We start from the raw sequence: 26,139 nt of genomic DNA, 5'->3' as shown, positions 1-26,139 counted from the left end.
TATGTGCGTTCGAAGGAAAAATAAAAAAAATCCGGTTCGCGAGCAAGTGCTTTCAGTATCGAATAATTCAAGCGGCATGTTGCATCGCATTCGGCCGCGTCTCGTGACTTTCGACGTCACAGGTACGCTTTTAATGACAAAGTTGGTAGAACATTATTCCGAGATCGCATCCCAACATGGAATCGTCGTAACGGACAAAGACGAATTGGCGCGAAGTTTTGAACAGAATTTCAAACGATTGGAACGAGAACATCCGGTTTATGGCCGACACACTGGCCTCGGCTGGGAAAATTGGTGGAGACAAATTGTACATAATGTTTTTAAAGATCAGGACAAACGTCTCTCCGATGAATCACTTGACAAGGTACGAGGTATATCAGTATGTATCATAAATATTTATAGAGAGCTATAGATTTTGAGCCGACGAGAATTTACGTCGTGCTCGCGACTATTCCTAACCTCACGTCCATGTTTGTGTACAAGCACGTACCACGTGACATTGTTCACGTGCAACTGCGTTCGAAATCTATCCCAGTCAGCTGTCGTTTGCTTTTATTCATTTTTGAGAATAAGAATCTAAAGGATTCGAACGTTTGGAAGCAGGAAAAGATACTCCTTGGAAATGCACATAGGAAAACACTTTTAGAAAGATACTTGAATTGCGCAGGTTGCCAGTAATCTGATAGAGTGCTACGCGACGAGGAGATGTTGGCACACGTACCCCGGAGTCCTCGAAATTCTTAATTACCTCGAGTCGCAAGGTATCGTGCTCGGCGTGATATCGAATTTCGACGAAAGGCTCGATTCTGTCCTCGTGAGCACAAAAATAAGGCGCTACTTCTCGTTCGTCCTGTCCTCCTATACTCACGGCGTTGAGAAACCCGATCCATCGATATTCGAAGAGGCGCTTCGTTTGGCAGGAAAAACACGAGGAATCAGCTTAAAACCGGAAGAAGCGATGCACGTCGGCGATACACTCGAGAACGATTACATCGGAGCGACTAATGCACGATGGAATGCTGCTCTGGTGAAACATCGCGAGAACCACGATGTCAACGATCGGGTCATTTTTATCGACGAAAATCAAGTCCCGCCGGATCATCAATTCAATAACTTGAGACAATTACAAAGACACTTTGAAAGTTTGTTATAATTTATAAATCATTTTCGCGACTTTCGATCGAATACTAGTTACGATTTACAACTATGACGTAAAGTTTTATTCATACGCAAGTACAATGGAATGCATTATAGTTGAAACATACAAATAAACGGACATAATAATCAAAGTAATTTCTTGCATACGTATATACAAACATTGTAGAGATAAGTCTCGTGGTTGGTGTATAGTGTGGATCACGCGTAGGCAGCCAGCACCGAGTCTCGATATCGAGCAACATTTCCGGGTGAGACACGCGCTTTATATCGTTTGCTAAAGCGATATCGTTATGCGAATGCACATCTCTTTTGTACATGCTCGCTATGAAAACACTGTTGTTTTCGATCTGCCAACTGCCAGAAATTTCTTTCTAATCGCATGAAATACGGGAGAAGGCGAAGAGTAAATGCTCGAAAGACACGGCTAACCTCAAAAAAGTAAACGACGAAAAATGACGAAAATAAAGCCCTTTTAGAATAAACAATGTGAGTTCTGAATACACGAGATTCCCATGAGAGAACTCTCGTGACCCGCTGAACGTAATTTTTATTGCAGACACACGAGGGAACAAGGGAGCTGGGGAGAGCGAGCGAAGGAGAGATAAGAGAAACAGAGAGTACATGCGGGCGAGCAGAAATTGTCGGGCACGGAGAGCCGAGACTGCATGCATCTTGTTTGCGAGGGCGGATCGAACGAAAGATGAGAGAGAGAAAGTGCGACTGCACTCGCAGGTAGCTCTTATTGGAGGATTGTACATGCAACGGGAAGAGAAAGAGAGAAAAATATTTCGAAGAGCCGAAAGTGAGTATGAGGAAGAGGGAGAGAGTGGGGAGCGAGAGAGAGGGAAAAGGAGGAAGAGAGAGGGCAGAGAAAAGAACATTTATATGTAGAAGATATATCTATAGATAGAAAAAAAGATTGTACATGAGAAAACGTGCGAGAGTGTCTCGAGATTCTACGGACTAGCCACAGTTACGGCTCGCTGTTGAGGTTGAGGCTGTACGAGCGCACGAGAGTAACTCGAATGCCACTCCGCGGTGAAGACGGCTCCGATATATTTTTCTGTTTTTGTTTTTATCTTCTCATATTTTTTTTACAATCGAGCGTCATAGTGCAGAATTTTTCAGAATATCGTCACTCGCGTTGTAGCGCAGTTGTTTTTCACAACTTTTTAGACTTTCACTGTAAAAAATCAATTGTGGTTCGACGAATGTGTGCTCGAGCTCGGGAAACGTAGATTTTACGTTCTCAGCGCTCAAGACACTCGGCTTGTGTGTCTCCTCGAGTGAAGGGACGCCGTACCGGAATCTCCGCTGAGGTTTCTTCTTCGTGAGACTGAGAGAGATATACGTATTAAGGGGAATCCACACAATAGGTAAACTTTTTTCAAATGTCACTTGCGCTGTGGGGTCGAATTTAGATTCGTAGAATGGATCATTGAGTTGGGTTTCAGGAACAACGATTCTCCAACACTTTTTTATTCTCATATTAATGTGAATTACAATTTAATTTTGCAGAATATCGAACGAGGCTGAAGAACATAAACATTTTTTCATAAAACATCGACTAGATTTTGCGTCGCGATGTAAAGAGGCAAAGATTGCTACGAGGCGCGGAAGAAACTTGAGGGATCTCGAGAATAGAACGACTACGGTGAAAGAGATAGAGAGAAAGAGGGAGAGAACGAGAGGGCCGGCTGCTGAGAATCGTGGGAGGGCAAGCCGGGGGTCCAGTGTGGCATAACACAGAGCTCACAGGCTCCAGTGAGGTTCGAGACTCCCTGGCAGACGGATGACCGCGTGAAAAACATTTTGGCTTCCGTTTCGCTGAGCTTTTTTTCCAACTTGATCGTTCCATCTGAGAATCCCGCACCGATAAAATGGGCGGGAAAATCGCCGGAATTCTTTTGGTAACGTTACTCACGACCGGAAGTTACAGCGAACCGGATCTCACCGACGGACACTTTGACAAAATAAACAAAAATCGTGTTGAGGTCAAATGTTACGACGATTTCGGTGTCCCGCAGGTGAGCCCTTCATACATTGAGACTCCAAAATCGAGACAATTTAACCGACTCTTAACTTATGTATTTTTCTTCAAAATTCAGATTTCACGTTCCCCATCAGATATATCATTGCAATTTCCATTGACGATAACGGCACCAACGTTTAAAAATAGTGAAAAAAGTGTGACACGTGGCGATACCTAATTCCGGAGTTTCTATTTTAGGTCTATTCGAAAGTTTTTTCTTTCATTCATCGAATTTTCGACTTACATTCGTTACGGGGAGTGGATACGGCGAGAGAACGGACACTGGGTTATCGCCCGGCGAGTTCGGACTCGGTTGAACTTTCGTTGATAAAAAGAAAAAAAAGAAGAATCGAGCCTGGCACGATAAAGCCCTGAGACAGAGATAGGTTCAGTCCTAAATCTCTGAAAATTTGAGAATCGGCCAGGAAAAATGACGAGACTCGACGAAGAGACGTGATTTTGTTCTCAAATAATGAACAAAATTCTATATCGAATTTAACGTCCGTTGTACAATAGCGATATTCTTACGAATTCGGTATGCTCGAGTAAAAGCAGGATGTTTGGGGGGGAAAGCACCGAGAACCGAATGCGAGTCGAGAGAATCGTAACTCTTTTCATCGCTATCGTTCTGTATTTTCAGCGATACGATTTTATTACGTTTGTCCGGGATTTTATACGCTCCCATTTACGATTTCTCGGTAACATTATTGGCCTGTGCGAGCAACAGTAAACGCTACTGTGTCATGTGAATATTATCTTTCGATACTTTTTTTTAAATGATGCATCAAGGAGATTCTTTTATTTCTCTCCCCCCCCCCCGAATCAGTGATCGATGACAAGGGCTTTCGTTGAAATTCTTTGCTCAATTTTTTAACACGATATTTGAAAAAGGTTTTTTGTTTTCTAGCGATGCATTCCGCCTTTCGAGAACGCGGCGTTCGGAGTTTTAATGGAAGCGACCAACACCTGTGGCCAGGACGGTAGGCCCACTGAATTTTGCAGACAGACCGGTGTCCAACGGAAGCCTTGTGAAGTGTGTCACTTCGGAGATCATCCCGCATCCTTCCTCACCGATCGGGACAACAACGACAATGCCACGTGGTGGCAATCGGAGACGATGCACGAGGGCATCGAGTATCCTAATAAAGTTGTTTTGACCCTCCATCTCGGTAAGACACGAATTAGCCATTTAACGAATTTCGTTTTTCTCCCTTGTATTTGTAAAAGTTCATCGGGTCTTTAATGGAATGTCTAATTGGAGGAGAAAATATTAAAATTTATTCCAAATACGTCACCGCTCGGACGGGGCATAATTGGTCGCTTGGTTCACAGCATTTTTTTCCTAATTCCTTCAACTATTTCATATTTTATGAGTTTTTTTGAATTTCGACGTGATAAGAGATTTCGTGAGGGACATTGATTCATCCGAGCCTCGGCATACGTGCGCTCAACGTGTGAACTCTTGGCCTTCCCTCTCTCTTTCTCTCTTCCTCGGATGTACGGAGAAACACATATCGTCCATCCGCACTCACTGATTATTCTCTCACAGTCCATTGGACCTCGAGCATAGAGACGATTATTCGAGCGCTTCCTATATTAGCGCAAGTTTTCCCCTTGCCGAGAATTCGGAAATAATGTTCCTCGTGGCATTGCTTTTTTCCTGGTACGGATAGATGCCTGGAAAAAAAATCTGTAAACGTACACTAATAAATGGATATTCGATAGCTGGACTAATGAGCTCGCTCAATCATAGCGATTGATCAATTTTGATTTTTAAATCTGAATGAACCTTGACGAGGCACGAGTTTTTAAATATAACCACGAGAGGAAGAAACAGCTTGAGATAAATGTCTGTGAGCCATGTGTGAGCTCGAGACGGTTAAGCGGCGCTCACACTGTGCACGAGGAATCGTCTTCGTTACATCCCTTTGTCTATTTCAAACGCCATAGACACGCCTTTGTATAAAATCGTTGAAAAGGGAATTTCGAGTCGAAAAAAAAAACCGAATGAAAATCTTCTGACAGCCTTTTCTCGGATGGAACAATATTTTTTGCAACTCTTGCGCAACGACGATCAATTCGGAAAATAATTGAACAATGTAATTTAACTGATTGCAGGAAAAACTTACGACATAACTTACGTGAGAGTTTTGTTCGAATCTCCGAGGCCCGAATCGTGGGGCATCTACAGGAGGAGGACGGAGAATTCGACGTGGGAACCATATCAGTTTTATTCAGCAACTTGTCGCGATACGTACGGATTACCGGACCGAAAAGACACCGTCCGCGGGGACGACACGAGAGTTCTCTGCACCTCCGAGTACTCGGACATTTCGCCTCTGCGTCGTGGGACCGTTGCCTTCTCGACGCTCGAGGGTCGTCCGTCGGCTTATCAGTTCGACACCAATCCCGCCCTTCAGGTTATTCCTCTCATTCGATCGACACCACTTTTGTTCGATATTAATGTAAAGTCGCTTCGTTCGATTGTATTTATTCTATGATATTTTTAGTCATGGGTCCAAGCCACCGATCTGATGCTGAGTCTGGACCGACCGAACACGTTCGGTGACGAGCTTTTCGGAGACGGTCAAGTTTTGAAATCGTATTATTACGCGATCGCGGACGTGGCCGTTGGCGCCCGTTGCGCCTGCAACGGACACGCTGGCGAGTGCATAAACAGCCCCCGTCCGGATGGCACGTCTCGAAGAGTTTGTCGGTAAGTCGATTCGAAACTGGCTCACACTCGGATATCAAATGTTGGAGCGAAAAATGAAAAATAGTATTATTTTGACAGTTGCGAGCACAACACCGCGGGTCCGGACTGCAACGAGTGTTTGCCGTTTTACAATGACGCTCCTTGGGGTCGTGCAACTACGACGGACGCCCACGAGTGCAAACGTGAGTGGGATAACCATTTTTCTCGTCCCCGCGTGTCTCCTCTTTCTCGACGCCTTATTTGGCCTTAGTCGCGACGAGTCAGGAGTGGGACATGATTGTTTTTACCTTTTTCGTCCTTCGCTCCCTCTCTTCAACCGTCCCTCGCTCTTTTTCTGCCTTCGTTACACTTTAGGAACGTGTTGAAATTTTTTGAATATATTTTCACGTTATTCAACTTACTTTTTGTGAAGAAAAAAAGCTTGAAATTTTTACAATTTATCAAACTCGCTTCGAATCATCAAAAACTCGATCTTCCTTTTATGATCGCGGGAATCATTGGTAGGAGTGGGGGGAGGGAATCTCCCTCTTGGAATAACTAGTATTCCAAAGGAAGACAGGACTCGAGACAGCTGCTTGGTCGCCCGGTGGCTCCGAGTTTCGCTCGCAATCATGCGTTTTTTTGTGCTATTCTTACTTTTCATAAATTTCATTTCCACCGGTATTTCGTTTCGGTTTAACGGATTTTTTCCACGCTCGATACGCTGGCCTCGTAAGTCGCAAAAGACCCCTCAATGTTGCTGTCTTTCCCGAGGAGCCATTGGTAGAAAAAAAAGCAACAAAGTTTAATGATAAAAAAATATTTCTTCGATTTTCAGCTTGCAATTGTAACGGATATTCGGATCGGTGCTACTTCGACAAGGAATTGTACGAGCGAACTGGCCACGGTGGCCACTGTACGGACTGCCGCGCCAATCGAGCCGGTCCAAATTGCGAAAGATGCCGTGAGAACTATTACCAACGTCCGGAAGACAGTTATTGCGTCACCTGTAACTGCAACGAGATCGGATCCCGCAGCCTGCAGTGCAACAGCGAAGGCAAATGTCAATGCAAGCCCGGAATAACCGGGGAAAAGTGTGATCGATGCGCAGCCAATTTCTACAATTTTGATTCCCTCGGTTGTACCTCTTGCGAGTGTAGCGTAAAAGGGTCCCTCGACAACGAACCGAATTGCGATCCTGCCACCGGAGCATGCGTCTGCAAAGAAAACGTCGAGGGAAAGAGATGTCGAGAGTCAGTCTCCGATCTCATTTTATTGACAGAACAAAATCAATTTTATTCGACTAATCAGCTCATTATTAAATTTGTTGTCTCTGAACCAGATGTCGACCAGGATTTTTCAATCTCGATCTCGACAACGAATTCGGTTGCACACCGTGTTTCTGTTACGGGCACTCGTCGGTGTGCAATCTTGCCAACGGTTACTCCAAATTGACCATCGAGAGTATGTTTGCTCGTGGAAATGAAAAATGGACCGCGAATGTGGCCGGGAATCCGATACCTCTACAGTACGACGCTGTAACGCAAACTGTCTCCGTAAGCGCACCTGATCGCGACAACGTTTATTTCATTGCTCCAGGTTTGTCTTTCTTATAAATTTTCACAAAATGGCTCGAACCGCGTTTTAAGCTCGGCATGATCGATAATGAGGAGTCGTTATTTACAGAGAGATTCCTCGGTGATCAGAGAGCGTCGTACAATCAGGATCTCACGTTTACACTGAGAATTGCGGAGAATGATCCGGCACCGACCGCACGCGACGTCATACTGGAGGGAGGCAACGGCGAACAGTTGACACAGCCGATATTCGGACAAACCAATCAATTGCCAAACACTTCGGTAAAATATCAATGATGACCGTGTCGAAAATGACGACTCACTCGGATACTCTTGTGACGCTTTGGTAACTCGCTTTCGTTGCAGCCTCAAGTGTACAAATTCCGGCTTCACGAGCACGCCGACTACGGTTGGGAGCCGCGCGTCACCGCACGCGCTTTCATGTCGATTCTCTCTAATTTAACGGCTATAAAAATACGCGGAACGTACACTCATCAAGGTAGAGGATTTTTGGACGACGTTAGTCTTGAAACGGCTCAACGCGGTGCCGCTGGTGAGCCCGCTGATTGGATCGAGCATTGTCAGTGTCCTCACGGCTACGTTGGACAATTTTGCGAATCTTGCGCTCCTGGATTCCACCATGACCCACCGAACGGCGGCCCATTCGCTCTCTGTGTCCCTTGCAACTGTAACGGACACGCTGACATCTGCGAGGCTGAGACTGGTAATTGTGTCGCACCGTTGTCTCCTTGTTCGATCATAGCCTGCGACTGTTCCTACTAATTTTCATTTTTATCGCTGCAGGACAATGTATTTGTCACGACAACACAGCGGGAAGCAACTGCGACCTCTGCTCTCGAGGATACTACGGATACCCGTTGAAGGGTACACCCTACGACTGCAAGCCCTGTCCCTGTCCGGACAACGGTCCCTGCATCCTCCTCGGCAACAATCCCGATCCTATATGCTCCGAGTGTCCAGCCGGACGTACAGGTCTGTCTCTTATATTTTTGTAACATCAACGAAAATCATCTACGGGGACACGAGCATCCGGGAGAGTCGAAGGGGAATAGGAACTGAAAACTCCTTGCTGAATTGAAAACGAGAAAATTTGGTTTGACAGGCGCCAGATGCGAAACTTGCTCAGACGGTTATTTCGGCAATCCGGACAAGGGTCAAGCCTGCAGACTGTGCGAATGCAACAATAACATCGATCTCAACGCTGTCCGTAATTGTAATCACGAAACTGGCGAGTGTCTCAAGTGTGTCAACAACACCGCCGGCTTTCATTGCGAGGATTGTTTGTCAGGTAATTTACATTCAATGTTTATCCGGTTTTTCGAGTACGATTATTGAAGCAAAAAAATTGTTTAGGATATTGGGGCGATGCACTCTCGGAGCGGAAAGAAGACAGCTGTAAATTGTGCCAATGCTACCCACCCGGCACGATTGAACTCGACGACGGATCGGTCGCTCCCTGCAATCAACTCACGGGACATTGTGCCTGCAAGCCTCACGTTATCGGCAGAAATTGTGACAAATGCGAGGACGGATATTACCAAATACTGAGCGGCGATGTAATTTTCTAACCAATCTGCTCTCCTACTTCCTTCGATTCGTCAAGTTCGACATAATTTCGTGATGCAAAACTTTAACAGGGCTGCTCAGCGTGTAATTGCGACCCCGAAGGATCGTACAATAGAACTTGCGACGCGACCACCGGACAATGCGAGTGTCGGCCTGGAATAACGGGAAAGCGCTGCGACACGTGTATGCCTTATCAGTACGGATTCGGACGCGATGGCTGCAAACACTGCGACTGTGACACCATTGGATCACAAGATTTGCAGTGCGATGCCAGTGGACAGTGTCCTGTGGGTATTCCCATACGATTAAAATATTCATAGATCGGGAAATGCACCAATAAAGTTCTCATGAATATTCGGTTGCTTTCAGTGTTTGACGAACGTTGAAGGACGCCGTTGCGATCGCTGCAAAGAAAACAAGCACAACAGACAATACGGCTGTGTCGACTGTCCAGCGTGTTACAATCTCGTTCAAGATGCTGTTAATCAACATCGCAGACGTCTCGATGAGCTCGAGAGCACTCTAAGAAAAATAAACAACAGTCCAACCGTAATGAAGGACTCGGATTTCGAGACAGAACTGAAAAATGTCGAAAACCACGTTAAATCTCTTCTTCAGGTTGCCAAACAGGGATCCGGCAGTGAGTTTTATTCCCATAAAATTATTCCATTCTCTCTTCCAGCCATCAATGTTTGTACATTCGCTTTGTTTTCAAGGCGACAGCAAAACGCTGGTGGAACAATTGGACGAACTGCGCGATCAACTGAACCAGATTGAAAAAATGTCTCAGGGCGTCGATGCGACGGCTGAGGAAGCACGACGAACCACCAACGAAGGTCTGGCGAGCATCGACGAAGCGGAACGCGTCCTCGATCAAATCTACGAGCAATTGACCGTAACTGTTCATCAAAATGATTTTTATTCAATCAATCCGTCCAATATCCGTATCCAATTCGTTATTATTTTCAGGAAGCGGAAAATTACCTCGCGACTGAGGGTGCACGAGCACTTGCTGCTGCGAAAAAGCGAGCCGATCAAGTTGGTCAACAGAATCAACAAATGACAATCATTGCGCAAGAAGCTCGGGTTCTTGCCGACCTGTAAGCATATTTTTTATGCTTTTTTACGGCTTCGATATTACCAGTTTATAACATTAGCGTATTTTTCATTTTTCAGCAACACAAACGAAGCTAAAAAAATCCATCTGCTCGCTGAACAGGCGCGCAACACTTCCCTCGAAGCATACAATTTGGCGAAGAAAGCGATTGCGCAATATTCCAACATTAGGTTCGTTTCCCCATCAATAGCAAAATTAAGAAAAGCCCATTCAATGGAAAGTGCAAAAAAACATGTTCCGTCGTTTATTTTATCTCAAAATACTACCACGTCAGTGAAAAGCTGGACAAAAATAAATGATATTACTCATCCGTAGCGATTTTCGAATAGTGGTAAACTATTTTGTCCGTTGTATTCAGTGACGAGATCAGGAGTCTGGAGAACAAGTTGGAGCTTCTCGGGGATCGTTTCAGCGAAGTGAAAAATCTGACGAATGCTGCTATTGCTAAATCCTCCGCTGTAGACAAAGAGGCACTTCAGTTACTGATTCTCGATCTGCGAGTACCCACCGTCGACATTGATGAACTCCGGAACCAAGTTGACAGCGTGAATGATGATGTAATTTACTAATTGCCGGAAACATTTGTTTTCAATGAGGAAAATGTTATATGTACACAAGAAACTTATTTTTTAGGGCTTGAAAATAAAAGAACAAGCTCAACTACTGCTTGAGCAGAACGAAAAGTGGCTCGACGAATTGGCAAACAAAGCACGCAAGAGCGAGGAACTTTTGGAACGTGCTCAAGATCAGCAAGCATCAACCGCTGATTTGTTGTCCGAAGTGGATGGTGCTAATGAAAAAGCGAAGGATGCGCTAAAGAGAGGAAATCAAACACTCGTCGAGGCCCAGGAAACTTTGAAAAAATTGGGTGGTAAGCGCATCAATAATTGAATTTAACTTCGACACACTGAAACGATTTATAAACGCTTCTAATCTTTTCGACATATTTCGTTGGTTTGAAAATTTTATAGAATTTGATGCTGAAGTACAAAAAGAACGAATCAAGGCTCAAGAGGCTCTGACTGTGCTCGATGAAATAAAGGGCATGGTAAACGAAGCAATAGAAAAAGCCAACGAGACTCAATACGTCCTCAGGGATGCTGAATCGAACGCCATCTCTGCTAAAGATATAGCTATTCAAGCCCAGGTCTCTATCACCTTTTTTCTTCACTTCACTGATAATAGTGATAGGTGCACGGAAAATGAATATAAATTGGAAATTACCGTTATACGCGAATGATTATCTTCTCAATTTATAGAAAAATGCTGATGAGGCGAGCGCAAATGCGAATTTGATACGTCAAGAAGCGAATAAAACGAAATTGGATGCCGTGCGTTTGGGCAACGAGGCAGATAAATTGCATCTGAGAGTCGAAATAACGAATTCAATTGCAAAAAAACACGAGGCTCGTGTGGACAAGGACGTCAATGCCACAAACGAAGTCAATCATCAAGTCGGTCAAGCTCGAACCAGTCTCAACTTGGCCAGTCAACAAGTTGACAAAGCTCTAGCTGAGGTCGACGAGATTATCAACGAGCTTGACGCTCTTCCGGAAATTGGTATTTGAATACATTGTTCCAACATATGGATTCGATGAGTCTCGTTCCAATTCTGACTTTATTGCGATTATAAATTTGTGTTTCAGACGACGCTGATCTGGATCGTCTCGAGGAGCGTTTGAAGGCAGCAGAGAAGGAAATCAAAGAGGCTAATTTGGAGCAAAGAATACGTGAATTGACAGAGGCGAAAAATCTTCAAACCCAATGGGTTAAAAATTATGAGGAAGAGGTTAGCAGATTGAGGCTCGAGGTCGAGAACATCGATGACATAAGAAAAGCACTGCCCTCTATATGTTACAAACGATTACGTCTGGAGCCCTAAAATATCGTTTTTCTTTCCTACGTGCCATAAAACGTCATAAATACTTTTATACATTATTTTATAACATACAAAAATGTACTTATATCGGTACGAGTACGGACGAAAAGCTCTCACGGTTATTCCCATTCTGCGGTGAAATTAAGCGCAAGCCCTTTCTCATTCTACTTAAACTCGAGCTCGAAGGAGAAGATATTACGCGTCAATTAAAAATTTTCCTTGACTAAAAATCAAGAAATACGGTAGTCCGATGGCGTTTCGTATATTTTCTAACGACGCGTAATTTTTTGTCGCGATAACGAACCCCATACCAAAGATAATGATCCGATGGGCAAAAAATGAAAGAAATAGAAGAAACGAGCTGCAACAGCCCAGCACGATCGAATAATTTTGTTCTAAATTCACATACGCCTCCGATTTTCTCCTCGTAACTCTTTTAAAGCAGGTACAACAATCGATCTACACACTTCCCACGCTGTTGACGTTCGAAAAACAAAAAAAAATAAAATTCTTATCACTTTTTTATTATATAAAATAATATAATGAGACACTTTTATACGATTTAGTGTAGTACAAAATTTAGCGTTAAGAATCAGCGAGAATTGAAAGAAAAACTAATGGAAAATGATGTTTCAACGAAATAAAAAGATCTGATTTCGAAAATTGTCAAATTAATCGAGGTTTATCTGAATGAGGACAAAATTCAGGACGAGACTCTTCGTGAATTCCGTAACACACGTTTCCATCAATAATTTCCTTTATCTAAACATATATATATATATGTTTGTGCATATATATATATATACATATATATACATATATACGAGTGTATTTATTTGAATTCTCAATGAAGAGATATCACGAGGAGAGGAAAACAATCGTGGAAGCTGGGACAAAACTTAACGTACAAAATTACATTGGATTCCACGAATAATTCGTAATTCGGGGTGTTTCTTTTTTTTTGTTTTCTTTCATACCGGGGACCAACGAAGCTCTCACTTGATTATAAACAAAATAATTAGTAACACCAATATGGCGGTCAAGACTCCAATGGCTACCCATTGTCTCCGATCTAAAACAAACGGAAAGTAACATCACATGCGCACACTTGTAATTATCACTTTTGTTTCTTTGTTGCATAGTTTGTATTTCTTGATTTTTGTTTCTTTTTTCCAATGATTTATTTTGATTTATTTCACCTACAGGTGTAATCGGTTATTGTTCGATAAATGTCATTTTTTATTTCTTTTTTTCCCCAAAGTTGTATCTAGTTTTCTCCGTATGAAATGTGAGAGAGGATTCAAAAGGAGTGTACAACAACATCAACATCAACAACAACAACAACAGCAGCAGCAGCAACCACCTACGTAGATTACATTCGGTCTACGTCATAAATTTACGAGTACATTTGGCCCTCAGTTTCGTGGTAAACTATTTCACGTTTTTTTTTTTTTTCCATTTTGTCTCATCTTATTTTCTGTTCATGGAAGTTCAGATCACCAATTCAGCAGTAATCATTTATTCGATTCATTTTTTTACCGATCAATATTCCTTACGCGTCAAGGGCTGTTTTTTTCATCAATTCTTTTTTAATTGCACGTTGATATCAATTAATTGACGTGAAACGCCCTTGAAAGTTGATAATTTACGGTGATGGACGAGTAATTCATAGTTTAGTCTACTTTTCGACAAATTCTCTAATTAAATCATGCTAAAAACAACAACTGCAAACTCGTGTAATTATTAAACTTTCTAACGAATAATTCATCAACAATTAACTTAGTATGAATTCTGATCGAGATCAAAGACATTTAAACACTCCCGATACTTTGTGTCTCATACAAAATTTTTCTTCAGGCGCACGTTTTTTTTATTTTCCATGTTTTTTTCTTATTTTTAATTTTATTTTCGTTTCATACACGCCGAAATCTGCAAACTTTCTTTCGCTCTCTTATTCTCTCTCACTCGTTTGATAGATTCACGGTCGCAATGTATCGTCTATTTATTTTCCTCTCATTTTATGTTACGAAAAAATAATGCATTTACATATTTCGCGCATCCGGTCTTGTGCTCATATTTCCGAATTGTTCAACAATTCAAACCCTGACCTCGGGCTTTCATTCATTTGCTAGTGAATCTACAAGGTTGAAATCGATTCTTTTCACTTGGGCTTGGCATTCTGAGAATTATTTGGTTCCGAGTATTCGTTAATTCTGATATATCGAATCCATCAATCAATCGCTATTGGGTCTACGTATTCAAATTCGTTTTTTATTATTTCTGTTTTGTTTAGTCCGGTTGGCATGTTGAGAATAATTTGGCTCCGAGTTTTCTAGAGTTTTTTTCTTTTTGATATTGGATCACTTTAATCGTCGCCGTTGACTCTATACGGTTAAAATCTTTTTATCGTAGTTGGCAAATTGAGAAGGTACATTTTGATGAGGTAAGAGACACAAGGAAAGGATTTAGGCCAACGAGATGGAACTTTTGTCCACTCTGGCGAAAGAAAAGATTGGAATGTTTTGAATAAATAAATATAGGAATTCGAATGATTTAGGAAAGGATAGTTCAACAGGCTGGAAGAGCCGTGTCGAAAGAATATAAAAATTAGTGACTACTCTGCGTAACATAGAAAACAGTTTGTAATGGTTGTGGAGAGAGTCGACAGCGAGGATGGCTTTGAGGTATATCGGTCTATGCCGGGCACAGCGGCTGTGGGTGCCGGAATGTAATTGCTATAGTTACCATTGCTCATGTGAAGGACCTTGGCCATTTTTTTCATTGTTGCATCGAGTTTAGAGTCGGTGACCTCCAGCTCGTTCCCAAAGTCATCCAGCATTCTGTTAATATTTGATTGAAATTATTCTGTCTGTCGTTTGATCGAAAGGGTTCCATCAGTATTTTCTAATAACTCAAAAGGGCATAATCAAAGAATTGGTTGCAGAAAAACTTACACAGCTTGTTCATCCAATTCAGAATTGATTTGATGCGACACAGTTTTTAGCGTCCCGATACTTTCGCCTATCATATCGAGCTGATCATCCTGTTGACGCATCATGGCGGTCTGTTGTTGCATGGTTGACTCGACGAACTGTCGATTGGGACTATCGACCTCGTTTTCCAATTTGCTGTACTTTGTTGTTCCATGATTGAGGGGAACCCGTGCAGGACTATTGTCGAGCAATGGCTAAGCCAAAAGGGACAATCACGTGTTAAATAGATAAACGAATAAAAAACCTTAAAATGCTGCCCTGAAGTGACACAAATTTTTCCTATTCATTCATCTCAAATAATAAGCATTGGTGCTTAAAATGTAAAAAGAAATGTTAGCAAAAGGATTCAAAATCGAAATTGATAGATTCTACATCAACTTTACACACTGAAAATAATCTAGTAGCTGTGCTCTTTTCTCCAAATCCCCTTCAATGAAAATATGTTTTGAAATGGAAAAAAAGGATCTCGATTTGAATTATTTGTTTATATGATCGTTCCTGACCCTCATTAGCGACGTGCTGCACCACAAGCACGATGAGAAACTTCAAAGTAGCAAACTACAGCTCAATTTGTTGGGCGAATGGATAAAAACTTTTTCAGTGTCTAAAGAAACTCGACCGACAGCTGATCGAACAGCTGATGAGGGAGAATCGAGCGTGTGAAGCGCAGCAAAGATGTCGCGGTGTTCGCGCATGTGCGGTTTCTCCACTTTTTTAATCCTATTAGAAACTGTCCTACAAACACTTTGATGATTAGTGATCGCTCTCTTTGATAAGCTTCAAAGTGGCAGGTGTGGCAGGGGTCCGAAAAAAATGTGATCGATCGGAAAAAAGTGGAACGCCTCCTGCATTATTGTCTCCAATATACAGTCATTTACGCACACATAAGACGACTTTGGTGTCAAATAAACAATTATTTCAACCGCTTTCGAATATCATACGAAATATATATATATTTGAATGATAACTCGAGTACAAACCTGTCTCGCGGTACGATCGCGATCTCTTCCTCGGCTCAAATTCATCTTGTCTTTCATAACCTGCAGATACGAACACAAAGAAACGAGCGGGAAAACATTTTATTTTTTGTGAGCATTTTGCAAATACGTGGGAAATATTTCTTCCATTTTACCTTAACCTCTTCGCGCGTATGCTCGATAAAAGCTCTGCGGACTGTAAGTTCTTTGTTGTCAATCTTAAATTTTGTTGGATTTTTTTCTACAATACGTAGTTATTGAATTTAAAAAAATGTGTTAAGGTCCATTGTTTCAGATGAATATTCCAATTATTGTTATTATCCGCTAAAGACATCGCGTACGACGTAGTCCCAACCCATTTCGAAATATTTATTGAATAAAATTTGTAGAAAAAGGATATAGATGGTGTCCTCGAGATCTTCGAGGTCCCATTCGATCGATCGCAAAGCGTTTCTTAGTTCTGTCGTCGTCCAGACGAGTTCTTCCCGCGATACCGGAAGTCCGGCTCCCGGTCCTGTGCCGGGTGCGATAGGGGTAGAAACGACACTTCCGTCGACCTGGGATTCGCTCCACCGACCGTATAAACCACGAGTTTTGTTCAATGCCTTGCACACCTCGCTGCGAGAACGAGAAAAAAAAATTCCATTTTCGAGCACGCAGATTCATATTACTCGACAGCATATCGCGCGAATTGCTTTATTCGTAAAAGCGTACAGCGGATGCTCCAGCGTTTCTGTGTTTACGCCGAAGGATAAATTTGGAGTTTAATACGAGGGGTGCGAGCGAAAAAAAATCACCCAAAACGGGATTCCACATGTCAGCCTGTACTATATATAGCTCGTATATATACAAGAAGTGTACACGAGACTACTACTCACGCCGCCTTCATCCATTTCGAAATATTGACTTTTTTCTTTTGTCTGAATATTTCAAATTTCTCCGTTAATTTGCTCACATTTTTGTGAAAATTATTCTCGTAAATGACCACATGCATAAGAAAAAAAAATTGGTATACAAATTTATTAATTATTGAAAGTAAAAATATATTTTACAAAAGTTATACTTCATTAGTTTTTTTTCGTTCAAGCTCTTTCTGCTGGGTACAGAAAAATTCATATAAAGAATGTTGAGCAGTGGAAAAGGGTCAGGGTTTATCAATGTAAAAGTAGCGTGAAATGCCTCATGATACCTCACAAAATGTATATACTGTACGTGCGCCCGCGCGCACGTATACATTGTGTCTATATTCATATACATACAATGCAGTAAAAGGTTTATCTCGGAGCAAAGCCCGGTGTAATGCACGGGAAGAGCTCAAACAAAAGAGTACGCACAATAAAAATAGTTGCCGCTCTCCTTAATACACTACTTACTCTTTAACGACGAAAAATGGGTCCTCAAGCGTCATTCCTCCCTCGAATTTAAAAGAGAGGCCAATCTCGCCGCCGTACGTATCTCACCGAGATTATTCCGTAAAATTTACTAAACATCGGTGAAAATCTTGCGAGATCATAAAATTCGTTCTCTTTCCCATGTATTTGCGACTTTAGAGAGTCCTTTGTTATTAACGTATAACGATGAAAGTGACGATAATCCGGGGTTCGATAAACCACCCCGTCATTTTACTCTTTTGTCACTTTTATTCTGTTTCTCACTACTTTCCGTTGTCGAAAAATCGTAGTACAGCTCTCCCAACCGATCTCTTGTCGCAGTGCAAGATTTTTGGTATATTTTCCAAAATTATTGTTACACACAGCTCTATTGACAGTTCCCTACACTGCAGACGACTATTTATTCGATTTTGACGTTTGCGCTCAAAACCCGTACACTTTACCTCAACAAGGCGGCAGTGTACTATTGATCTTCATCAGCATTGCCACCCACTGCAATTTTCGTTCCGAGTAACCACGACATAGGAATAAAATAACTCGACACCTTCCTAGGCTCGTCCATACTACCGGAACTGACGTATGACGCGAGCTTGACAACAACCGTGCTCTCAAGGGAAATGTTGCGCATATTATTCGAATGTTCCCGAGTCGTTACATTTTATGCTGTATATACAATTATTACCCATGAGTTATTGTTTATCGATAGTTACATTGGATCAATTCACACGGTTCACCGTTTACACTGTCGTAGAGAATCATAATCAAATCAATTATATATCGATGTGTTGTTTTCCATCTTTTTTTCGTAGTGTTTTGTTTTCGAAAAAAACAATAAAATTGTTATATAAACGGGTAATAAGTGTTGGTATATTTTGTATGTAGTGCTATAATGTTCGTATACAATCGAATGAACATGTACACGAGCTCTCGCGCCAGCTTTCAACTCGAAAAGTATTATCCACTCGAAGAGTCTGAATAATGTTAATTTTAACCATCATTTTTAGTTACTTTGTGTAAGAATACAGAAACAATGTATGGCCCCATGAAAATTGCGAGCAATGGTCTTGTATCGACCGGGTTTCTTAGTTTTTCTCTCTCGAACAGGTAGGGTGGGTGGAGATTGTCCGAAAAAACACTAGGGCTCGAGAACCTAGCCTAACGTTAGAGCTTAGTTGCAAACGTTAAGCAGAGATGTCACCACGGTCGTTTTTGTGTGACGAATGCGTAATTCGTCACCAGAGTGCGCTGATTTCTGCGCTAAGAACCGCGAATTTGCGAATTTCGTACTTTAGCATTTCATACGGATTTGATAATTTGATCATTGAAATATTAATAAATGAGAGGAACGTGACGGACTTGGGTGATTAATATATAAGTATACCATAAACAATAACCGCTAGTCGATAAGAAATATGAACGTATTGACTAACTCATTCTTATAGTTTACATTTATAATAATCTCCATACGTTGAAATGCATCGAAATAAGGCTTTCTTTGATTTCTTATATAAATAGTTCTAGTATTCTAATACGATACTTTTACCCGCTTTCATCTTATAAACATTAGGCTAAGACATATCCATCGTCACTCTTATGCTAAGGACTTTGAATAATAAGGGCATTGTGTCATTGTGAAGCGAGCGTTGTGAAACCGAGGCGTGGTGGGTCGTGAGACCCTAGAATTCGAATGAGTGGGAGAATGAAGAACAACGTGATTGGTCCGCGTATGAGTGGAGCGTACGGAGTCTGCGCGTGAGAATCAAAAGATTGTAAGGCTGAGAGTCGAGCGGAATAGAATTAAGAAGGAAGTTTGTTGTCAGCCGAAGAGTCAAGATCCATATTTTCGTCAATATATTCATCAAAAACTGAATCTTGTCTTGAGTTCTTGGAGAGAAATTTCGCAAGGCGAGTGTCAACTCCTTATCAATCGAACCCACCCAAAATCAAGTCATTCGAAATAATAGTTACTATAATTCTCGCTCGGAACGTTACATTTGTCGGTAAAAACAGTCAGTCAGCAGGGGTTCTCAACTTTGTTGATAATTGAATACAGCACTCAATTTCGCGGTTAGTTTTTCAGTCCGGAAACCGTTTTAAAAATAGTGAATGAAGAAAATTTAAGAAATAAAGAAATAAATAAATTTAAGAAAATGAGAAAACTGATGAATGATAAATGAAAAATAAGATGGCATGGAACGTTATCTGAATCAATCGAGAAGCAACTTAATATTTATTCGAAAACTGGTTCTCAATGCTGTTGAAGATTAATTCAATACGATGCAAGAAAAATGCATTTGCATTCAAATAACAACTGTGGATAACCAATCTCACGAGGATTCACTCTGGAAATATTTTTCTCATCGTTTATCTTTTGCCATATAACTTAAAAAATAGCACCGCTAACTTAAAAAATAGACATATTTGTATGTATAGATGAGTTGAACATTCTATTTCAATTCCATTTAATATCGAAATTTCGTTACGAGATGCACAGAGAATTGTACCCACTTATATAGCGATATTTTTGTCAATTTTTGGTAACCATTAGTGACAGGAAACATTTCAAAAACGGCAGTTTCATGATTTCTTTAACAAATTTACTCACTTTTCGCTAGTTTTATAAAAAAAAGGAAAAATCAATTACAGCATAAACGAAATTTTCTATTTTTTCAATGAATTTTGGAAAGAAAAAAGTCATTCAATTCCTGCAATATGTCAGATTTTGAAAAGCCACAAAAATTTCTCACTCGTAACGTATGTATATGTATACATAAGTTGAGAACTTCTGCTGACTGACTGTTTTTACCGACAAAAACGACCGTGGTGACATCTCTGCTTAGCGTTTGCAACTAAGCTCTAACTTTAGGCTTACACAATCATTCACACCAATCGTATTCAACCCTTCTTAATCTCATCTTCAAGTCTTCAATGGATTTTGCAGAAATCTTTGAACCTCTCGGTTCTCTCCGGTCTTGGTTCTCGATTGGTTTATGAAAAGTTAACCTGACGTGGACATTATTGTCTTCCGCATTCGTTCGTCAACCGTTCTCCTTTCCCTCACAAAACATTCACGTCATGGGAAGATACCACACACCTATGTACCAATAGAGCGCTTTTTTGAAGTTTAAAAAAATTATTGATCGTTCAGTGAAGTGATATAAAATTTGTTGGTTTCTAATTGCAAATTTTTTCGAGCACCTTTTAGTTTTTGGAGGTAAGTTTATTTCTATATTTTTTTGTACAAATGATGTATCTATTAAAAGTATAAAAAAGTGAATCAGATGATATAGTATATTTTGAGAAAAGCGAGCTTTGCAAATTCAACGAAATTATGATTCATTTTTAAACATCAATGCATTTTTTTTCATCTTTCAAGCAAATTCGTAAAACAACGTTCTCGAACTTTCTGGACTCTAAGTTAATACTATTTAAAGTTAAAGATCATTTTATTGTCTATTTTTTTCTCATTCATTTCTTTGAAGCTTTCCTCTGTTCTAAGAGCCACGTTGGAAAACAAACTAAAAACCTCCCGCGATTGCTTCTAAGAGTTATTCTATGATGCTTTTTTCCAAGTCACAAAAACATATGGTTTTAGAGATGGGAGATTTTTGTTATTTACTTTTCAATGCCTCAATTTGTCAGTCAGTAAAATAAAAGTTTGAATTCGTATTGAGCTGAATTGGAATAGTTTATTGGTTGAATAGTAGTTTTTAGTTGATTTTTTGTTGTTTCAAAAGCATTATGCATATTTCTTAGGTTCTTGTATTCAGGAGCATGCGACCTCTAATTTTATTTGGCCTGCTGATTTTGGCTGTGCAACAATCGGTTGCTCCACCTGTCACTAAGGAAAAATCAGAGTCCGAAGATGGTAAAAAAGATGAGAATTCTAACTATGAAGATGATGGGATGGACAAAGTCCTGTATTCTAGATATTTAAAGGAAGTCCTTGAAGTTCTTGAAGGTGATGAGGATTTCAGAGCTAAACTTCAGAATGCTACCGAAGAAGAGATCAGAGTAAGGAGAATAAACTATTCAATTTTAAAGGATTAGTACTTATTTTTCAATTTGTTGCAGTCCATTTTGAAATTTACAATACAAGGTGGTAACCTTTTTTCTCACATTGAACAGTTGCTTTGAAAAAATTAATTGGCAAATTAATATTCAAAAATCATTAAAAAATATGCAATATTTTTTCAGTCGGGTGATATAGCCAAAGGACTTGATTTTATGCATCATGGATTGAGAACACGGCTCGATGAGATAAAAAGAAACGAATTAGTACGTTTGCGTAGAAGTGCCACTAGACAGTATGAGATAGAGCAAGGTATCGATTTAGACCATCCGATAGGTTATGAGCATTTGGATCACAAGAATTTGGAAACTTTTGAAGTAAATGATCTTAAAAAGTTAATTCAGAAGGTAATTTCTGAACGTGACTAAAAAATGTGCATTTTTTCTGTAACCTTTCCTTATGTGCGTTTCTGTATATTACAGACAACGGCGGATTTAAATGAAGCAGACAAAAAAAGACGTGAAGAGTTCAAGGAATATGAGATGCAGAAAAAGTTTGAGGAGGATGAGAAAAAACAGAGTAAGAAATTAGATTCCTCGTATGACTAAGAAGTCAAATTTGATTGTGTTTAATGTCTCTATTAATATTTTTCTTTAGAAATGAACGAAGAAGAAAAGAAAAAATATGAAGAGCAGCTCAAAGCGTTACAGGAAAAACATAAAAAACATAAGCCGGTGAGTTTTTTATTTATTCATTGATTTTAACTAAATGAAATATTTGAAAATACATCAATTTATTAACTGCCCCACAACATTCAAAAAAAATTTGAAGCTTCATCATCCCGGAAGTAAACAACAGTACGAAGAAGTTTGGGAAAAACAAGATCACATGGAAGATCAAAAGCTCAACCTAAAAACCTTTTTCAGACTCCATGGTAAATATCGAGCGAATTCAATCCAACAACAAATTCAATATTTCCAATTATCATTCTCAACTATTACCATATATCGTAGATCTTGATGGAAATGGGGTTTGGGATCCTGTCGAAGTAGACACCTTATTCATCAAGGAGCTCGACAAGATTTATGCTCAAGGTGTTCCCGATACCGACACACGGGAGCGTGCAGAAGAAAGGGAAAGAATGAGAGAACACGTATTCAGTGAAGTAGATTTAAACAAAGATGGCCTTATCAGGTGATTAAAATTATCAGGAAAATTCCTCGACATTTATTAGATAACAAAACATACCCAATATCATCGATTTATCAGAGATAAACCTGTAGTAACCATACATCTATCGAGCATATGTGCCAATCACAAGGCTGCGTAAAAAAAAACGCGCATTGATAATCATAAAAAGTTCTTAATGATCAGGTTTTTTTGGTTTTGAAACTTCTAACAACTCAAGGCTTATCGATACGAATACTTAATATTTGTATTGTGAAAATATTTCAATGGAAGTGACAAATTTTTATAAAAATGTACTTCGCTAATGCAAGTTTGCGTGTGGTGACTATGGGTCAGTAATTAGTATACACATTTTGCAGGACAAATATTTTATTTCATTGAACGTCTTTACACAATAATCCATTCAAAATTAATGCTGAATTATAATAACTAATAGATTTTTATGTGCGTATACGTAAAATGTCCTTAAACGATGAAAACTTTCTCATGTTCACAAAAGCTACGATGAATTCATCGAACAATCAAAATCGTCGGATTTTGAAAAGGACGAGGAATGGAAACCACTGAACGAACAACAGATTTACACAGAAGAAGATTATATGCAATATAGGAAACATCAGCTGGAGGAAATGCAAAGAAGAATCGTAAGTATTCGTTTTTAATGTAAATTGCTTTTTTTTCTTCATTTTATTATTATTTATATTCTTATTCTCTTTCGATGCATACATGCATTTTGAGCGATTTTCTCCTTGGTTGAGACCAATAACGCATATTGTAGGCATGTGTAAGAATATGTTGATTGTTGATGTTGTCGTTTTTTTTATTTTTTTTTTATTTGATTAATGCATAATGAAGAGTGTTGCAATGTTGAAGAGGAAATTTTGACTTCTGATAAACTTGTACTTTATCTTCATCATTAATATTTACTTGTTTGGCGCATGATTTACAAATTTTTCTTCTTTTTTCACCCCGATCATAAATGCAGATATCAAAGACATTTTTGAATAGCGAATAGCATAAACATTCCGATCAACAGTTGAAAAGCATGGAATGCGCTAATTTTATTTCAAACAATCAAACCAACGGATATTCATCTATTTTTCCTTCCAAATCGCCAAATGGTGGAAGTCATGAAAAGGAATTTTGATAAAAATCTTCAGGTTCAGTTGTGCTCAGAAAATTGGAGAATTTTATGATTTCTCTTTGCCAAGCTGACGCATAAAATGGATTGAACCGTGTTTATTAATAATAGAAATATAATGATAAAAACAAGCTCGTAAAAGTGAGTAATCGAAAGGGTCATAAAAAAATGAAAGTTTGTTCAGCAATTGATGAAGTTACGAATCGAACAATCGAAATGAGAATACATTTGTACAGTCAAAAAAAATGTCAGCTTTTCAAAGAATATTTGTTTCGCGCTATATCAGGCTGAAGTATTGTTCGTGAATTTGTCAATGAAATATCCCGCATGAAAGAGAAAAGAAATCCTTAGAAATTTAGGACAACTAACATATTGCTTGTGCAATTTTTGTTGCCGTTGGTAGCCACCACCTGGTTACGGTAGTTACGATCCTGGGCATCACCAGCAGGTGAGTTAGAACCGAACCTCCCACCCATTTTATTTTTTCTTTTTCATTATGTTTTACGACCACTTTTTGTAGTGTTTTCTTAGTGCATTGAAATGAATAACGATTGAACACTAGAAACTTGCACTTTTCCCATAAATCTATTATGACGTAATAGTATTGGAAAAAAATTTGAAAAATTCACGAAATTCGTAAATAAAACTGAATATACTCAGAGTCTAATTCCGATGATTTCTTATGAAAAAACAGTTTGCACCGCAGTACGCCGGCGTGGCACAGCATCCGCCGGGTCAGCAGATCCAATATCAAGGCCAACTGCCGCAGTACCAAGGTCAAGTTCCCCAGTATCAGCATGATATTCCTCAGTACCAAGGATACCAGCCGCAAGTACCGCAGTATCAAGGTCATCCGGCACAGGGACAAATGCTTCCGGATAATTATCAACAAGTACCCCAACATGCTCAAATACCTCAGCATCAAGTAGCACAAGATCAAATCCACCAACAAGTACCGCAACAAGGTCAAATCCATCAACAAGTACCGCAACAAGGTCAAATTCATCAACAAGCTCCTCACCAAGGACAAATCCATCAACAAGTACCGCAACAAGCTCAGAACCATCAGCAAGTAACGCAACAAGTTCAAAACCATCAACAAGTACCGCAACAAGGTCAAGGCCAGCAGCAAGTACCGCAACAAGGTCATCAACAACAGCAACAGGTTCAACAAAATAAAAATACTCAGCCTTCAGGAAACGAAATTCCTCAGAGTCCACCTGACGTTGCGCCTTCCGACAAAGCATCGAAACCATAAGAAAATACTGGTACTAGCTTAAAAATTCTGAACGCATGAGAACAAAAAGAAGCAAGAAACATGTGGAGATCGTCAAGTCTTACATTCGTCCCGTACTGGAATGTACGTTTTCGTTTGCGTCCATTTGCCAGTATAAACTCTTATAAAGGTTGACACACCGAAAGAATTGAAGAAAGAAATTTGAAGAAACCGAGGAATTGGAAAGTTAAACAAAATATGATATTAAAAATCGTAGAGATGAAAATAATTGACGAAATTCGTATAATTAATTCGATTTGATTTAAATTTTTCATAGAATTTTTGGTTATTTCGAATATTTTTCGAAATATTTGGAGTATTTGATTTTTAATACAGCTTCACATATACGAGACAAAGAAATTTGTGGAGTTGCCAAATTTTTATGTAAGAACCAATCAATAATGTAAGAACTCAATAGTAGTTAATAATTTATATAAAAATTTTAAAGAAATTTTGCCAAGCTCTGGTAAGCGTTATTGAAAAACTCATTTTCAAGTTCTTTCGGTGTCAGTATAACTGTACGTGTTTTTATTCCACATTACTCGAATTATGTTAAGTTTATCAATATTCCACCTGTCCTCAAGTTTTGGTGTTTCGTGTATTGACAAATAATTGAAGACTTGTTTTATGAGAGTTAAGATGTTTATCGCTCCGAGTTTCAACATTTTTCCTACTAGGTCTGTGAAATTGTGAATGAAGAATGAAGATTAATAAAAACAAAATTTTCAACGATTCACGCTGTTATTAGAGCTCCATTCGTGCGTTTCCAGAGTTTCCTGAAACGTTTGTTCCCATTTTAATCGAATAATTCGACATTGAAAGAAATTAAGGAAACGATGCTATTATTTGATTTTTCTTTAATCATTCTCTAGATAATGATTTTATGGGAAATTGCGGGCAACGGATCGAGAATATATATATATATATATATATATATTTATATATATAAATATATACATATATATATTTTGTTTGGTTGATCAATCGACTGCAATTTATTTCTCATATTTATTATTATTGCATATTGTTTATGTTTAAGATATTACTTAGATATTACGTGCCAAGTAGCAACTTAAATGTATGATTGCGTGATTCTTTATTTATTCTTTTTTGTTG

General features: G+C 39.6%; 4 protein-coding genes across 6 annotated transcripts; 3 read left to right on the top strand and 1 right to left on the bottom strand.

Moving 5' to 3' along the window:
* The first annotated feature begins 44 nt into the window (after positions 1 to 44).
* LOC122417310 (rhythmically expressed gene 2 protein-like) lies at positions 45 to 1,293 on the top strand. Its single transcript, XM_043430737.1, has 2 exons — positions 45 to 364; positions 668 to 1,293. Exons 1-2 carry the CDS (start codon positions 77 to 79, stop codon positions 1,151 to 1,153), a joined length of 774 nt encoding a protein of 257 aa, XP_043286672.1. The 5' UTR covers positions 45 to 76; the 3' UTR covers positions 1,154 to 1,293.
* Positions 1,294 to 2,127: 834 nt separating this feature from the next.
* On the top strand, positions 2,128 to 12,708 carry LanB2 (laminin subunit gamma-1). The gene is made up of 23 exons (XM_043430691.1): positions 2,128 to 2,534; positions 2,677 to 3,185; positions 4,098 to 4,359; positions 5,309 to 5,610; positions 5,701 to 5,906; positions 5,985 to 6,088; positions 6,724 to 7,138; positions 7,228 to 7,484; positions 7,572 to 7,744; positions 7,829 to 8,186; positions 8,267 to 8,455; positions 8,586 to 8,771; positions 8,837 to 9,039; positions 9,121 to 9,336; positions 9,419 to 9,689; positions 9,766 to 9,944; positions 10,019 to 10,149; positions 10,226 to 10,336; positions 10,525 to 10,723; positions 10,800 to 11,037; positions 11,138 to 11,313; positions 11,426 to 11,726; positions 11,813 to 12,708. Exons 2-23 carry the CDS (start codon positions 3,039 to 3,041, stop codon positions 12,046 to 12,048), a joined length of 4,860 nt encoding a protein of 1,619 aa, XP_043286626.1. The 5' UTR covers positions 2,128 to 2,534; positions 2,677 to 3,038; the 3' UTR covers positions 12,049 to 12,708.
* A 150-nt stretch (positions 12,709 to 12,858) lies between these two features.
* On the bottom strand, positions 12,859 to 17,876 carry Syx6 (Syntaxin 6). Of its 2 annotated transcripts, XM_043430733.1 has the most exons (7): positions 17,389 to 17,873; positions 16,416 to 16,633; positions 16,171 to 16,265; positions 16,019 to 16,078; positions 15,000 to 15,232; positions 14,791 to 14,885; positions 12,859 to 13,117 (listed from the first exon to the last, which is right to left on the bottom strand). In XM_043430733.1, the coding sequence occupies exons 1-7, from the start codon at positions 17,421 to 17,423 to the stop codon at positions 13,041 to 13,043; spliced, it is 813 nt and encodes a 270-aa protein (XP_043286668.1). In that variant the 5' UTR covers positions 17,424 to 17,873; the 3' UTR covers positions 12,859 to 13,040. The 2 variants fall into 2 exon arrangements, with proteins under 2 accessions (XP_043286668.1, XP_043286667.1); XM_043430732.1 differs by lacking the exon at positions 12,859 to 13,117 and having other exon boundaries at positions 13,502 to 14,885; positions 17,389 to 17,876.
* Positions 17,877 to 20,354: 2,478 nt separating this feature from the next.
* Positions 20,355 to 25,755, top strand: NUCB1 (Nucleobindin 1). Of its 2 annotated transcripts, XM_043430717.1 has the most exons (10): positions 20,355 to 20,620; positions 21,163 to 21,420; positions 21,604 to 21,825; positions 21,901 to 21,997; positions 22,076 to 22,152; positions 22,250 to 22,352; positions 22,432 to 22,612; positions 23,106 to 23,250; positions 24,151 to 24,195; positions 24,442 to 25,755. In XM_043430717.1, exons 2-10 carry the CDS (start codon positions 21,181 to 21,183, stop codon positions 25,003 to 25,005), a joined length of 1,674 nt encoding a protein of 557 aa, XP_043286652.1. In that variant the 5' UTR covers positions 20,355 to 20,620; positions 21,163 to 21,180; the 3' UTR covers positions 25,006 to 25,755. The 2 variants fall into 2 exon arrangements, with proteins under 2 accessions (XP_043286652.1, XP_043286653.1); XM_043430718.1 differs by lacking the exon at positions 24,151 to 24,195.
* Positions 25,756 to 26,139: the final 384 nt, after the last annotated feature.

Source organism: Venturia canescens, chromosome 10, assembly GCF_019457755.1.
Source record: "Venturia canescens isolate UGA chromosome 10, ASM1945775v1, whole genome shotgun sequence".
In the NCBI taxonomy this organism is placed as follows: Eukaryota; Metazoa; Arthropoda; class Insecta; order Hymenoptera; family Ichneumonidae; genus Venturia; species Venturia canescens.
The sequence above is the reverse complement of the archived record's forward strand: the minus strand, read 5'-3'. Positions and strand labels throughout refer to the sequence as shown.